Below are 16062 nucleotides of genomic sequence, written 5' to 3'. Positions count from 1 at the left end.
AGGAATGTAGACCCTGCTCACACCCTAATCTTTATCAGTAACTCTGTCCTTAAACCATTGCTAAAAAACTCCTTACCAAGTTCCTCTGGGTTGGGGACACACAGTTTTTGAGAGGCATGAGCCTGCTGTGTCCCCCTTTGACTGGCAATGCAGTAAAGCTATCCTTTTCTACTTCACCCCAAACTCTTGTCTTAGAGATCTGATTTGGCATTGGTGCACAAAGGTTGAGTTTTTGGTATCAATATGAATGATTTTAAGGGCTGAGATAAACTTATTATTGTTTTTTCCATATTGCTATCCAGAGGTCCAAATACCACTTTTACCCATAATTTATCTTTTTGGTTCAGAACTAATTTGAAGTCCTTTTTTTTTTTTGTAGTGTAAATTCTGAGATGTATTTGGGTCCATTTCAAGATTCCCTACTCTGTTCCTTTTGTTAATTTCCACAGTATATGGTCTTTGGCAAATTAAAATTTTATGGTTGTTGAGTCTTAAAGTTGTATCCAACTCTTTGCAACCCTATGGACTGTAGTATGCCAGGCTCCTTTGTCCTCCACTATCTCCCCGAGTTTACACAAATTCATGTCCATTGAGTCCATGATGCTATCTAACCGTCTCATTCTCTACTGTCTCCTTCTCCTTTTGCCTTCAATCTTTCCCAGAATCAGGGTCATTTCCGTTGAGTCAGCTCTTTGCATAAGGTGGCCAAAGTATTTGAGCTTCAGCTTCAGTATCAGTCCTTCCAATGAGTATTCAGGGTTGATTTACTTTAAGATTGACTGGTTTGATCTCCTTGCAGTCCAAGGGACTCTTAAGAGTCTTCTCCAGCACCACAGTTCAAAAGCATCAATTCTTTGGTGCTCAGCCTTCTTTATGAACCTACTCTCACATCCACACATGACTACTGGATTATACAGGCCTTTGTCAGCAAATTGATGTCTCTGCTTTTTAATACATTGTCTGGATTTGTCATATCATTCCTTCTAAGGATCAAATGTCTTTTAATTACATTTCTGCAATCACGGTCCTACAATTCTTGCTATTAATAATAGCCATATTCGAAAAGCTTATCCGTAAAAACTGCTGCCAGATTAAAGATGCAATTGACAAATATTTTATAGAGGATTGGTGAAACTATATTTTAAAATGCATTCTATTCTCATTTGACAGTCAACTTGAAATTCAAGAGACACTTAATGCTTGTTGCTGTTTTTGTGGTCAGTAAGTTGTGTCCAACTCTTCACAACCCCATGGACTGCAGCATGCAGGCCTCCCCGTCCCTCACTATATCCTGGACAAGTTCATGTCCATTGAGTCGGTGATGCTATTCAACCATCTCATCCTCTGCCAACCTCTTTTCCTTTTGCCTTCAATCTTTCCCGGTACCAGAGTCTTTTCCAATGAGTCAACTCATACTTGACTGATAAGCAAATGCTAGTGTGGTAACTTAGAATCCTTGCCTGAGAGTTGGAAGACCTGGATTCTAGTTTCTCCTCTGCTGCAGGATGGCTGGGTTACACAGACACATATTAGTAAAGTTGTAATTGGGCAGTGGCTTCTCAACCCCTTTTGGAGCTTGGTGTGGCCATTCAACATAGCTTTCACTACGGGAATATAAGAAAATGTTTTGTGTGCTACTTGCAGGCTGGGCCTTAAAACATTGCTTATACATATCTCCCAAGTTCTTTTTCCTTCCTGCAGGATGGAAGCTGGACATTCTTGAAATTTGCTTTTGACTGTGTAGACAAAGACAATGCTCTAGGGGATGGTAGAAAACCAGAAAGGAGGAAGCTGGGACAATAAATGACCATGTGAAGCAGAGTAGACTGCAAGCTCAACTCAGGCTGTTTCACAGACGGAAATATTCTTTAGTCAATATATTGTTGGATCTCTTTGTTATAGCAAAGTCTTTCCTTTTACTAATACATATTGGATGTTATATTTCACAAAGAAAAGGGTTCTGTGGTCAAATAAGTTTGGGAAATCATGAGTTTAACAAAAATATACAGACTTTCGTCCTGAAAGAGTTCTCAGCTCCTTTAATTTACCAGTTGGGATCAACCAAGACAGTAATATGTACTACTTGTAAAGTATATTTATTTTTACATAATTCTTTTTCATTGTGGGATTAACTCATTGAACTCTAACATTCTTCTGCCTATTCTGCAAAATATACTCTGGGAAATGCTGGTTTAGAATATCTCTAACTTTTCTAATAATTTCATAATGCCTGGTTGTTCTTTACTGTGGACAGACTCTGGCCAGATTTTACAGTTCCTATACCAGAGCACTTTGACTGGGGCTACAGAATTCCCATTCCTAAGCAACCTGCTGAAATGAAGACCTCTAGTGGGCAACAGGGGACATGATTAATTGAGCAACTGCTGCTGCTGCTAAGTTGCTTCAGTGGTTTCTGACTTTGTGCGACCCCATAGATGGCAGCCCACCAGGCTCCCCCATCCTTGGGATTCTCCAGGCAAGAACACTGGAATGGGTATTGAGCAACTAGTATTCATAAAAGGAGGCTGAAGGATTTACCTGAAGGTTTTAGTTCTTTTCATTTACCCAAATAGAAAGATGACACAAATCTCATTCACAGAAGATTCAGCCTCTATTATTTTTCTGGTTTTTAAGAAGTCTAAAAATTTCAAAATTGCATTTCCCTTGCAGTAGCAGCAGTTTACCATCTTCCAAACACGGCCTCATCACATAGCGGCAGAGTTGTGTGTCACACACTGTGTTGTGATCACCTATTTCCACATCTGACTCCCCCAACTGGACCCAGGAACCTCTCACTCATCTTCATAACTCCTTGGTCTTTCCTGATGCCAGCAGAGAAGTTAAAATCTTCATGATATCTGATTATCACTGTTTTTCCCCCATTGAAATTTTCAGTACCTGGATAGTACTTCCTTATATTAAATTCTTTCTGTTAAAATAAATTCTTTCTGTTAAAATAACTAGTATACTATAGTGTTTCTCTTGAATGGATCCTGACTGATGGATTAAATAATTCTAAAGAAATACTAATAATTCTGTAAATAAAACTGAAAACAAAATAATGAAAAATACAAAATAGAAAAAAACTTGAATGACAAAGACATGACTGAAAAGAAACGACTGAGAATAAGTAACTCTGAAAATAACTCAAAAACTAAGTATCTCAAAAGTTCTGAAAGTAAGAAGCTCAAAATATAATGCTCAAGATGCAACAACTGAAAATAATTTAAAACCACATATTAATAACTAAAAACCCCCAAATGAGTGTAAAAATAACCCAGACTCTAAAATAAATGAAAATAAATTACTGTGAATATAGGTAACTCTAAAACTAAATATCTAGGGGAAAAGCCCTAAAATAACTACAGGTATTTTATTCTGAAAATAAAGCAATTAAAAAACTTCAAGTGAATATTTACTATTCAAATAAGTAGCTGTAAAAATAAATAATCCCCAAATTGCCAACAATTAAAAATAAAAACATGAAAATAACTCAGATATTAACAATTGCAAAGATAGATAATTTAAAATAAATAATTCTAAAGGTAACTAATTTGGAAATACATAACTCAAAACAAAGTAACCGTAAATGAGTAACTGAAAATAACTCAAAAACTAAGGAACTAAGTAAGACCAAATAGCTATAAACAGGTAGCTTTAAAGCTATGAAATTAAATAAAGATAAAACTAAAAACAAAAATGAATATTAACTAATTAAACTAAAAATAAATTACTGAAAATAAATGAAGCTAACTTAAAAACTAATAAATCTAAACGTAAATATCTCAGAAGTTAACTTGTAGCCAGCCCTCACTAAGAGGAAACAACCCTGGAACAAAGTAACACAAATATCACAGTTAACATTCTTGTGGGGATTCAAGGAGAAGAGCGCAGGGCTGCCCTGTGGAGTTTGAGCGGCTCCGATCAGAGGTTCTCAACCGAGCTCTCCACTCCCGCCCCAGCAGAAATTTGGCAATGTCTGAAGGCATTTTTTGATTGTCTTAATTTCGGTGAGTGGGTGGGAGGTGCCTCTGGCATCTAGGGGATAGAGGGCAGAGATGCCCCTAAACATTCTACAATGCCCGAGAGCCTCCACAGCAGTTATACTAAAGTCAAAAGTGCCAACATTCAGAAACCCTGGACTCAGCTCTCCAGGACTGGATCCCTAACCTCTGTAGGCGCACATGTGGAGCAGTTAGAGGTTCTCCGCGGAGTCCACACTCTAGGCACGTCTAGAAGGGCGCAAGGTTTTCCACGGACTCTGCGCCCTGTCCCAGCGCGGGCGCGTGGCGGCATCTGCAGGTTCTCCAAGGGGTCTGCTCCGAGTCCCTGCGCTCGCGAGGCGGCGCGTAGAACAGCCCGAGGCTCCCCGCGCAGACGTGGACCGCTCCTCAGGCTCCGGGAAGATGGTCCAGTCGCCCCCGGCAGGACAGCGGATCTGTGTGTGGGCTGTGAGATCCCTTTGCTGCTTCTGCTCCGCGCCCACAGAAGCGGCTCCCCGGAATACAATCGGCCGGGGATGCTCAGTGGTCTGGAACGAGTGTCAGTTCTCTGCAGAGGGCGGCCTCAGGCTTCCTTCTTGCGCCCGCACTGCCTCTGCCCGCACTGCCTCTGCTCGGGGGAAACTGGCCTTCCCCGCAGGGGCGAGCAAGCCAGTAGACGTCTCAAGGCTCTCCTCAGTTTTGTTCGTGGCCCTGAAATTCCAAGAAGAAAGTCAGAGGAGCAACTGCTAACAAATTGGCTTACTTTTCTTTCCGCGTTCCACTCACGTGTCCTTCTTTTGACAGCCCTTTTTCTCTCCCCGAATGCTTTCTCCCTTCTCCTGACCAGACGTGGAGGTCTCGTAACTGTCGTCCAACCGGAAAAGTCCCGAGAGCTGGAAGGGAAGGGACAGTGATGCAGTGCTGGGGAGGTGGATCAGATCCACACGGCGATTCCCGCTGGCAGGGCGGGGCCACCCCAACTCTCCCACGGGGCCACTCAGGTCCCACAGCAAGAGCCCCTAATTCTGGCCCGAAACCAGAGCATCGCTAAGGAGCCGGTGATGCAGCGCATGCTGGGCTGGGGGTGGGAGGTAGGGGGTGGGGAGTGGTGTGGGAGCCACTTTGCAGATCCAGTGACCTCAGCTTCCTTGATTAAGCTGGTTCCTTATGGGTGAGAATCGTGATAAAGGAGGACGAAAGGGAAAGGGGAGAGGAAGAACGGGCAGTAGAAGCTGATGAACAGTGAGGGAGAATACGAAGGAAGTAAGAAGGAAATAAATTACACTCAGGACACTGTTCTCCTTTTCCAAATCTTCTGCACCTTCACAATTGACAGAGGTTTCCATGGAGATAAACTCCCTGCTTGAGCAACCTTAGGGAGGGAAAGTGAAGAATTTGGCCTGCTGTGGGGGAGGGCATGGGAGGACATTCCCCCACAACCCACCATGGGGGGGAACCCATTCTCCCCATCTCCCTCTCCTCTCCCAGGACAGGACTGCTTCCCCTGGACCAGGAGGAAGGGTACCTGTTCCAGCTCAAAATTCCCTAACTGTGACTGAGAAGGCGTGTCCACATGGTACTCATAGCCCTACCTCCCTGTCCGCCAAGAAGTCATTGTCTTTTTGTCTTGAGGACCTTCTTGACTTTGCTCCTTCCCACCCTCCTCTCATCCTTACCTCCTTCTCTCCCCTGATAACTGCTTGTTTCCCATCTCCTTGGCAGCCTCTGCCAAATGTCACTGCTCTATCCGAGGGAAAATGAGAGGGACAGTAAGTACATCCTGCCTCTCTCTCCAATGAGATTCATTTACTAGTTAGCAGCACCACTGTGCACCTGTCCTGCCAGGCCTGTTAAAGACACTGTGGGGAACAGCCACTCCCACCAAATACTGAGCCTGCTGTGTCTGCTGGGATGTCAGGCATTTATCAGAAGTGAAGCCTCACACAACTGTATGGACTTTAGCCCCATTTTACAGATGAGAAACTGAGATGAGAGAGATTAATCACCAGGTTGAGTAAATTCCCTTGGCCTGTAAACACTGCATGAAAGTGAGTGAAAGTCACGTCCAATTCTTTACCACCCCACGGACTATACAGTCCATAGAATTCTCCAGGCCAGAATACTGAAGTGAGTAGCCTTTCCTTTCTTCAGGGGATCTTCCCAACCCGGGGATCGAACCCCAGTCTCCTGCATTGCAGGTGGATTCTTTACCAGTTGAGATATCAGGTAAACAATGCAGCTGGAATCTACACATTTTTTATTTTTTATTTTTAAATTACACAGCTTGGCTTGTGAAATCTTAGGCCCCCAAACAGGGACTGAACCCAGGCCCTGGGCAGTGAGAGCTCGGAGTCCCAACCACTGGACTGCCAGGGAATTCCTTACACATTACTATTCTTTATCCTATGCTCTAAAAGACACGATCCCTGTCCCCACAGTGCTGCCAAGTCAGCATAGGGAAGTGAGCATCTGCAGAATGAGCCCACCTGAGGGAGCCCCAGGTTGAGCATCAGCTGAGTTCCAGATCCCTCAGGAATCTGAGTGCAGGAGAGAGTTTTTAGTTCAAGTGAGAATTCAGGGGGAGGGCATTGGGGCGAGGCCCATGGAGGAGGGCCTTCTGGGCAGAGGACTGGCAGAGGAGAGGGAGTGGAAGGAGCCTGCAGTTGGGATGGGGTGGGGTGGGGCACAGCACCTCTGGGAGCAGGCAGCCAGAAAGTGGGAGCTCCCAACCTACTGTCTGGAGGCCCCCCTAACTGTGTTCTGGGGCCCCAGGTCCTTCCCAGAGCAGGGCAGTAGGGGCTGTGCTAGCAACACGTGGAGCAGCGGGGAAGCCTCCAGAAACCTGGCCCGATGCAAGGGCACAGCCTGGTTTAATTCTGGCTCCTGGGAGGTGGTGGGGTGAGCAGAGGAGAACCTGGCTCTGCAAGGTGCCTCCCACTGCCCTCCTTCTGATGTGACTTTGGGGCATCCACAGGAACCCCCAGAGATACCTCTTTAGGGTGATCATCCAGCCTGGGTGCCTTACAGGGGCAGACAGTGAGGACAGGATGGTGGTCTTGCTGGAAGGTTATTAGGGAGGAGCGGAGCAGCCGTATTCTTGACCACCCCTGTGTGATCCGAAGAGCTGTGTCTCCAGGGGCTGAGGTCTGAGTGACCCAGACAGTGCCAGGTGCCAGGGACCCTAGAGGGACCCCAGAGGTACCTGCTGGGGATGGGGCTGGGCCCTGAAGCCTCATCAGCCATAGAACATGGGCAGCCAGCCTGGGGTGACAGTGGGCTGGAAGGAAATATAGGAACTAAAAGCCATGAGGACAAGTTCCAGACATTCCTCAGGGTAAGCAGCTCCTGGGCTGACGTGATGATCTGGTGCTGGGCCCCTCTCTGCTGCTGGCCCTGCAGGATGGGTGCGGGCAGGGGGCTTCTGTCACCCACATTCTCCTCACAATACCCTTGGAGGGAGAATTTCTTCTGAGGCAAACTGCATCTGCCCTGGGTGAGCCCTCACATTTCTTCCTCATGGGCCCTGGGCTCCGACAGTAGGAACCACACCCTATTCACCCAGCCTCCCCTGTGGCTCCTGGAAGGAACCCAGAATTCTTAGAACCCAGAAGCCTTGGAGAACATCCCTCAGTCAAAGTCCCTAGTTGTGCAGGGGAGGAAGGTGCAGCTCATGGGCAGTCTTTTACTATATCTTTGTCATTTCCATACTTAATCCCTTTCTCCTGGATTCACTGGCCGTGGACTCTGTGGTACTTAGAGTCTTGGGTACTAAGTCTTAGTACTCAGGTGGCAGCACTGAGGGGACCCCAAATCGGTCTGGCGGGTCACAGGCACCTCAGCGAATGAATGAGAGCCCATCGCCTGGGGTGGGAGCAAGGGCTTTGGAGGCAGTCAGACCTGGGTGTAGTTTTGATTTTGCCCCTCATTCACTGGCTGTGTGATCTTGGGTAAGCCACTTAACCTCTCTGAGCGTCAGTTTCCTTGTTTCTAAAATAATAATATTTATTTTGCAGTGTTGATGTAAGAATTAGCAAAAATGTTTATAAAGTAATGTGGAATTTAATAAATAACACTTATTATGATTACTGTTAATAGTAATTACAGTAATACTAAAGAGAATGTCTCAGAACTGCTCTGGGCACTCCAGTGTGCTATTATTACTCACGTTTTAGGGATATTTGTCTGCCATTGTCTTCATCTTCATAAACATCTGAGAGAGGAAACATTATAAAGGTTAAAAAAGGGTTTAACAGGAAGCAGATCGTGCATGTGTGCAGGAGCACACACACACACACACACATACACACGAAAAACCAAACCAAACACACAGACCCTTGACAAATATTTAGTTTGAGTACAGCAAAATTTCAAGTGATAGCTGTATTCTTGGAAAATGAACAGAATGACCCTGGTACCAGCCCAGGTCCAGCAGTGTGTTGGGAAGGTTTACCCTGAGTCTGGGACACTCCCAGTCCACGTACAGTATGAGCATAAGGAGTGTTATTGGAGAAGGACAGGAAGAATAGAAAAGGTGGGTCATGAAAATTCATGCTGATAAGGACAGGTGTACTTTCTTTTCCTTCAGTGAATGATCTTTATAGCACACGCCACATAAATCCTAAAATATTTAGGGAGTTTAGTTTTAACACCTAGTTTTTAAAATCTTGATCTTTTATTTTGCACAAAAAATGAAATTTACTAACAAGTGAGCTCATTAGTGAGTTTAAACTGTCCTCTTTAGATACATGTATATGTATGGCTGAGTCCCTTCACTGTTCATCTGGAACTATCACAACATTGTTAATCGGCTATGCATGCATCCTAAGTCAGTTCAGTCATGTCCACCTCTTTGCGACCCTATGGACTATAGTCCTCCAGGTTCCTCTGTCCATGGGATGGATTCTCCAGGCAAGAATACTGGAGTGGGTTGTTACACCCTCCTCCAGGGGATCTTCCCAACCAGAGATCAAACCCGCGTCTCTTTTGTCTCCCGCATTGGCTGGCAGGTTCTTTACCACTAGTGCCACCTGGGAAGCCATTAATTTCACCCCAATACAAAATAAAAAGTTAAAAAAAAGAATACATGTTTTTGGTTAACTGTAGACTTTGAAACGGAGAAGGCAATGGCACCCCACTCCAGTATTCTTGCCTGGAAAATTCCATGGATAGAGGAGCCTAGTAGGCTGCAGTCCATGGGGTCGCTAAGAGTCAGACAGGACTGAGTGACTTCCCTTTCACTTTTCACTTTCATGCATTGGAGAAGGAAATGGCAACCCACTCCAGTGTTCTTGCCTGGAGAATCCCCAGGACAGGGGAGCCTGGTGGGCTTCCGTCTATGAGGTCGCACAGAGTTGGACACAACTGAAGCAACTTAGCAGACTTTGAAAATAAAATTAGGGCTTTCCCTTGCTGTCCACTAGGTGGCATAAAGGGACAACTGTAGATCCTGCTAGTTCAGGGGTGGCTCTTACTCCAGGGACTCCAAAGGGGTAAACTGTTTCTTTTTTTTTTAAACTGGAGTTTCCTTTATTCCTCTATTCCTTTAAAATAACTATCTCTATCATATAAGTTAAAGTATATCATTTTCACTTGGGGGTTGGGGAGTAGAGAGCTGCTGCTGCTGCTAAGTCACTTCAGTCGTGTCCGACTCTGTGCGACCCCATAGACGGCAGCCCACCAGGCTCCCCCGTCCTTGGGATTCTCCAGGCAAGAATACTGGAATGGGTTGCCATTTCCTTCTCCAATGCATGAAAGTGAAAAGTGAAAGTGAAGTCGCTTAGTCGTGTCCGACCCTCAGGGACCCCATGGACTGTAGCCTTCCAGGCTCCTCCATCCATGGGATTTTCCAGGCAAGAGTACTGGAATCGAGCTACCTTAAAGCAATACGTAAGCTCCCGAGCTTTCCTTCCCTTCCCTGAAGGAACAAACGTAGGTAACTAATTGCTATTCAATATGCTAATACAATCTAGGCACCAGCCTAAGAACTTCATTTAATTCTCAGAAGACCATACAGTATTACTTCCATTTTGTAAAATAATTGATGAGAACAATGCAAGCACAAATAAGTTAAATAATTCACACAAAGAGAAGGAGCTGAAGTCTGTGAGTCCTCAGTGCTGGGACCCCTAACTGTGTGCAGTGTTGATAATGTGCTCTTTCTCTGCCTTCTAGGAGTCAGCCAGTGGGGTCTTGTTCTGCCTAGTTCATCCCAATAGCTCTCCAGAGCTCATGACAGGTGAGATCTCCAGGGTGCTTGCACCAGTACTAGGTTGGATTAAGATCTTTTGCTTGGTGCCCCAGAGTATAAGCTTGGACATCTACAATGTGGTCTCTATCTGAAGTGTCCATGTCCTTTTCATACCTGTCTCTGGCCAGGTTTTCATTCTAATCCCAAAGAAAGGCAATGCCAAAGAATGTTCAAACTACTGCAAAACTGCACTCATCTCACACACTAGCAAAGTAATGTTCAAAATTCTCCATGCAAGACTTCAACAGTATGTGAATTGAGAACTTCCAGATGTTCAAGGTAGATTTAGAAAAGGCAGAGGAACCAGAGATCAAATTGTCAACATCTGTTGAATCATAGAAAAAGCAAGAGAATTCCAGAAAAACATCTACTTCCGCTTTATTGACTATACCAAAGTCTTTGACTGTGTGGATCACAACAAACAGTGGAAAATTCTTAAAGAGATGGGAATACCAGACCACCTTACCTACCTCCTGGGAAATCTGTATGCAGGTCAAGAAGCAACAGTTAGAACTGGACATGGAACAATGAACTGGTTCCAAACTGGGAAAGGAGTATGTCAAGGTTGTATATTGTCACCTTGCTTATTTAATTTATATGCAGAGTACATCAATGTGAAATGCCACACTAGAGGAAGCACAAGCTGGAATCAAGATTGCTGGGAGAAATATCAATAACATCAGATATGCAGATGACACCAACCTTATGGCAGAAAGTGTAGAGGAACTGAAGAGTCTCTTGATGAAAGTGAAAGAGAAGAGTGAAAAAGCTGGGTTAAAACTCAAGATTCAAAAAATTAAGACCATGGCATCCGGTCCCATCACTTCATGGCAAATAGATAGGGAAACAATGAAACAGTGACAGACTTAATTTCCTTGGGCTCCAAAATCACTGCAGATGGTGACTGCAGGCATGAAATTAAAAGACGCTTACTCCTTGGAAGGAAAGTTATGAAAACCTAGACAACATATTAAAAAGCAGAAATATTACTTTGTCAACAAAGGTCCATCAAGTCAAAGCTATGGTTTTTCCAGTGGTCATGTATGGATGTGAGAGTTGGACTGTAAAGAAATTTGAGCACTGAAGAATTGATGCTTTTGAAATGTGCTGTTGGAGAAGACTCTTGAGATTCCCTTGGACTACAAGGAGATCCAACCAGTCAATCCTGAAGGAAATCAGTCCTGAATATTCATTGAAAAGACTGATGCTGAAGCTGAAGCTGCAATACTTTGGCCATCTGATGCAAAGAACTGACTCACTGGAAAGGACCCTGGTACTGAGAAAGACTGAAGGCAAGAGGAGAAGGGGATGACAGAGGCTGAGATGGTTGGATGGCATCACAGACTCAATGGACATGAGTTTGAGTAGGCTCTGGGAGTTGGTAATGGACAGGGAAGACTGGTGTGCTGCAGTCCATGGGGTCTCAGTCAGACAGGACTGAGTGACTGAACTAACTGAACTCTGGCCAAGAGGAAGGGAATCACTCAGAAGCATTCAGTTGCTTTCAGTTTCCACATATTCTCACAGTACTCTTTATTTATTTATGTATTTTTTAGTGCATATATTGCTGTGGACATGAGTTTGAGCAAACTCCAGGAGACAGTGAAGGACAGGGAAGCCTAGCATGCTGCAGTCCATGTAGTTGCAAAGAGTTGGACACGACTGAGTGACTGATTAACAACAAATTTTGTTGTCAGAATCCCTGCCAGTTTCTAGAGCAGCCTGATCCTGCTGCCTTAGACTTTCAGGGCTGCTAGGACCTGGGGTCAAAGCAACTTCACAATTGGGAAACTCTCAGGTAGCTCAGCAACCAGCTGCCCTCTGAGGTGTCTAGTTGGGCTTAGCTGAAGCCTTGCCCATTTAATCAGAGATTTAGTGAGAGTTTTCCCATAAGAATAAAATATAAAGCCCACCAGACAAAGGAAACAGTTGTCATGCTCCAGGAAGTCCTTGATCCTGATCATCAGGAGGCGGGCAGCCTGCTACCTAACAGAGGCAGAGAGGAACACATCTGGTGCTCCCGTCATCCACAGGGACGTGTCCCAGTACTTCCCTGCCCCACTGGCACTGTAAATGGGCAAGTAAAAGGGCAAAAGCCAGACGAGAGTCTGGAACACCCACTATGTATGCCACCAGCGAAGTGCCAGGTGAGAGGGAAAGGGATGTAGAATGAGTGGGAGGGGGATAATGACTTAAGAGTACAACCTAAGGACAACTTCAGCAGCAGGCAGCAGACATAGATTTAACTAGGACTCTTACTATGTCCACGGGTGGAATTGTCCCCCATGGAAATCAAGACCTTCAGACCCACTGAGGCTGAAGTAGAAGGAATGGGAGGACAATTCCCCATGTGGGTCACTTTGGGTGTGACAATGAATAAGGTCACAAGTCACTCAACCTCTTGGCTCCCATATCCATATATTCTGCCTCCTGGGGTCCTGGTGCCATAAAGTGGCTATTGGTTTAAGGTATGTACTGCATCCTGAGGTTAGCATACCAACCCCTCAGTCTCATGTTCAAACTGCTGTTCACAGGTGCCTTCAAGAGGCTCTATCAGGTCAGCAGCGTCTGAACCTGTGGAAGGCTCAGTGGGCTGGTCCTGTGGTCACATGCCCATGGCTGTTCCTCTTTCGCCAGAATGAGTCTCTCAGACAAAGCAGTGTTCTATTCTCGATGTTGCAAACTGACGCACAGAGAGTAGGACAGGCACAGGTGTCAACCCCACTCACGGTGAATCACTGTACTCTCAAGCTTGGAGGGCCTGAGGAAATCACCTGTTCTCCTCAAGGGCTCAGCATGGGTCTCTGCTGGCAGTCAACACTGGCAGCAGCTAGACTGGTCTTGATGACAGGGAGCCCATGCTGCTGGGACCATGCACAGCCTTCTGTTCTACTGCCAAGACTTCTCCATTCGTGAGCCCATTGTGCAGGTACTGGGGTGCCAAGGAAGAAGCCGGCTGATACCTCCTGGCTAGGTCATCCAGTCAGCTTGGTTCTTTGGTAACTTCTCTGCAATGGATGTTCTCTGGAGTTGTTAAAGCACAGCACAAAGATCCTCACATTTTGAGCTCACATCCATATGTTTATGTGCCTCTTCCCCAGTCAGATCATGTAATCTGATGCTAGTTATCATTCAAGAAGGGGTTGGGGAAGGGTTATGAGGATGTATCCTGAGGAGGGCAAGCATTGTCTTGCACAGTAAGTCCCCTACATATGAACCTTCAAGTTGAGAACTTTCAAAGATGTGAACGTGCATTCACATGTCCAATCATGTAAGTTTGTTCATGCATCTGGCGTACATTGTTGCATGTGTAAAGCCTCTGAAAGTAGTTGTACCTTTGTGTACTTTACTGTACAGTGCTGTGTAGAGTACCGTAGAACAGTAGCTTTATTTCAAGCCCAGGATGTCTGGAAGCAAGTGTAAAAGCAGGGTCATGTAGCTGGTACTGCTAAGAAGCTCCAAGTGATAATGATGAAAAAAAAAGTGAAAGTAATTGCAAGAGTAGAGAGACAAAAGAAAGAAGAAGTAACTGAAGAACCAAAGAGAGTCACACTGCAGGAAATGCCAAGGGGATTTTCTTTATTTGAGGTGGCACTGTTAATTTTTAAGACACAGGGTCCAAACCTAGAATGGTACATGAAGATTGCAGCCATTCAGAATGCAATCTAGTGTTACTCTGTCATCTACGATGAAGAAAAAAAGCTAGTACCCAGATATCACTGGATTGTTTTTTGAAGAGGGTAGATCGAATTGAATCCAGCAAGGAACCAGAACCTGTGCCATCAGTCAGGCATGAGTGAAATTGCAGTCTGCCTTCCATCTCCTGTTGCTGATGATCCTTCAGCTCTACCATCTCCTACCTCCTCTCCCTTTTCCAGTCAGTGACTCTTCTTCATAGTGACTCTTATTGACTCAAAGCCAGCCCCTCTATGCCAACTGTTGTACTGTACTTTTCAAGGTACAAATAAATAAGGTTTATTTTTTGTGTGTTTGTTTCTTATGTATTATTTGTGTATAAAGTATTATAAACCTATTATAGTACAGTATTATATAGCTGATTGAGTTAGTTTGGTATCTAGGCTGACTTTGTTGGACTTATGAACAAATTGGATATAACACACTCTTAGAATGGAACCTGTTCGTATCAGGGGACTTACTCTATGTCTTATCTGAGACTTCTGCATAATCTCGCAGGGAGGAGAACGGCTGATCTTCCATCAAGGGGGAATGGCACACTTCTGCCAGTCCAGGGGAACAAGGGCATGCACCCAGATATTCTCCAGTTTTTCGGTTGCACATCTTCCTTATCAGGGCCCAACTTGCCTGCTTCATCTGTTGGCACTAGGGACCCCAAATAATCAGGCACCAGACTTGCCTAGGCTGAGAATTCATCCTTCTCTCAAGTATGCCCTCTGCTGTAGGTGATGAGGGGCTGAACACTAGAAAGGAGGCCTTCTGATTCACACACTGTGCTTTAAATTGGCAATTACTCTGAGTCTGCCACTGTCTTCACTCTCTTTAATGCACCATTGGTGCTTAGCAGTACCCTCCCAGTTCCACATTCCTGATAGTTAATATCTTTCCCAAACCTCTCAAATGTGAGAGACACTGCACCTGCTGATGCATCCCTGTCTGCCTGTGTCTGATCCCAGTTCACCACCAGGGAAGGTCTTAGCAATTGAACAGCTACACAGGCTAGGGTCCAAGATTCCCAACATCCCACCTACTGCAGTGATGCCTCATTGCCATCTTCCCAGCAGTGACCCAACACCAGAGTCCCATCCTTTCTAGGACCTCTCCTGGTACTGTCTTAGGTCAGATTTCCCAGAAGCAGATTGTGCAAATGAGTTGAGGAGAAAGGGCATTCAGGTGAAATGTGTAAGGCACTGAGGGCCGAAGATAGAGGAAGGAAGAACCCAGCGCAGATGAGGGTTCAGCCAAGATCTAGCATCAGCCTGATCACCTAGAAGTTCTGGGGCATGGAAGGCACCACAAGTGTCCTATCTGGAGGGAGAAGGGCTAGCTTTTGTGCCCTGAATCAGCCAGAAAAGCTGCCCTAGAGAGAGGCCATAAGCTCTCACGTATTTCTTGGATGGATGGCTCTGGTCAGTTGAAGATTGCAACTGACTAACAAAAAGGATCAGGATGAGGTCTCAACAGCCTCTATTATACTACTGTGTGTAGGTTTTTTAAATTTAAAAACTAGTAGGTTTTGTTTTTAGAGCAGGTGTAAGCTTATGGAGAAACTGAACAGAAAGTACAGATGTTTGCATATGACCCTTCACATTCTCTCCCCACAGTTTCTCCTAGTATTTACATCCTGTGTTAGTGCAGTGCGTTCATTACAATTGATAAACAAGTATTGATACACTATTACTAACTAAAGTCCATAGCTTACATTAGGGTTTACTCTTTGTGTTGTACCTTCCGTGGGTCTTGACAGATGCGTAACACCATGCAGCCACCATTATATCATATAGAACAGTTTCAGTACCCTAAAAATCTCCTGCATTCCACCTACTCATTTCCCACCCCCTACACTGAACCCCTGGTGACTGCTGATCTTTTCATTGTCTCTCATTTTCTCTTTTCCAGAATGTCATATAGTTGGAATCATACAGTATATATAACCTTCTCAGAGTGGCTTCTTTCACTTAGCAATATGCATTTGTTTCCTCCAGATCATTTTAAGGCTTGACAGCTCATTTCCTTTTGCTGCTGAATAATATCCCATTGTATGGGTGTACCATAGTTTGGTAAATATTTAGATAAGTACCAAGGAGTATGATCACTGGACCACATGGTAAGATTATTTTAACTGTGTGAAAATCT

General features: G+C 44.9%; 1 protein-coding gene across 3 annotated transcripts in view; it reads right to left on the bottom strand.

Moving 5' to 3' along the window:
• Window positions 1–2016: 2016 nt before the first annotated feature.
• The window catches only part of MCF2L2 (MCF.2 cell line derived transforming sequence-like 2), a 260855-nt gene continuing 246809 nt past the window's right edge, over window positions 2017–16062 (bottom strand). The window contains exons 26-29 of one of the 3 annotated variants that reach the window (XM_027539944.1): window positions 8149–8193; window positions 5267–5355; window positions 4770–4876; window positions 2017–4694 (exon numbers count right to left, since the gene is read on the bottom strand). In XM_027539944.1, the coding sequence (XP_027395745.1) occupies window positions 4544–4694; window positions 4770–4876; window positions 5267–5355; window positions 8149–8193 (392 nt within the window). In that variant the 3' untranslated portion in view covers window positions 2017–4543. Of the gene's footprint in view, window positions 4877–5266; window positions 5356–8148; window positions 8194–16062 lie in introns of all 3 variants that reach the window. The other 2 variants (XM_027539970.1, XM_027539960.1) reach the window with 2 other exon arrangements.

Source organism: Bos indicus x Bos taurus, chromosome 1 (genome assembly GCF_003369695.1).
Source record: "Bos indicus x Bos taurus breed Angus x Brahman F1 hybrid chromosome 1, Bos_hybrid_MaternalHap_v2.0, whole genome shotgun sequence".
NCBI classification, from domain to species: Eukaryota; Metazoa; Chordata; class Mammalia; order Artiodactyla; family Bovidae; genus Bos; species Bos indicus x Bos taurus.
This window is presented reverse-complemented; position numbering and strand designations above follow the sequence as displayed.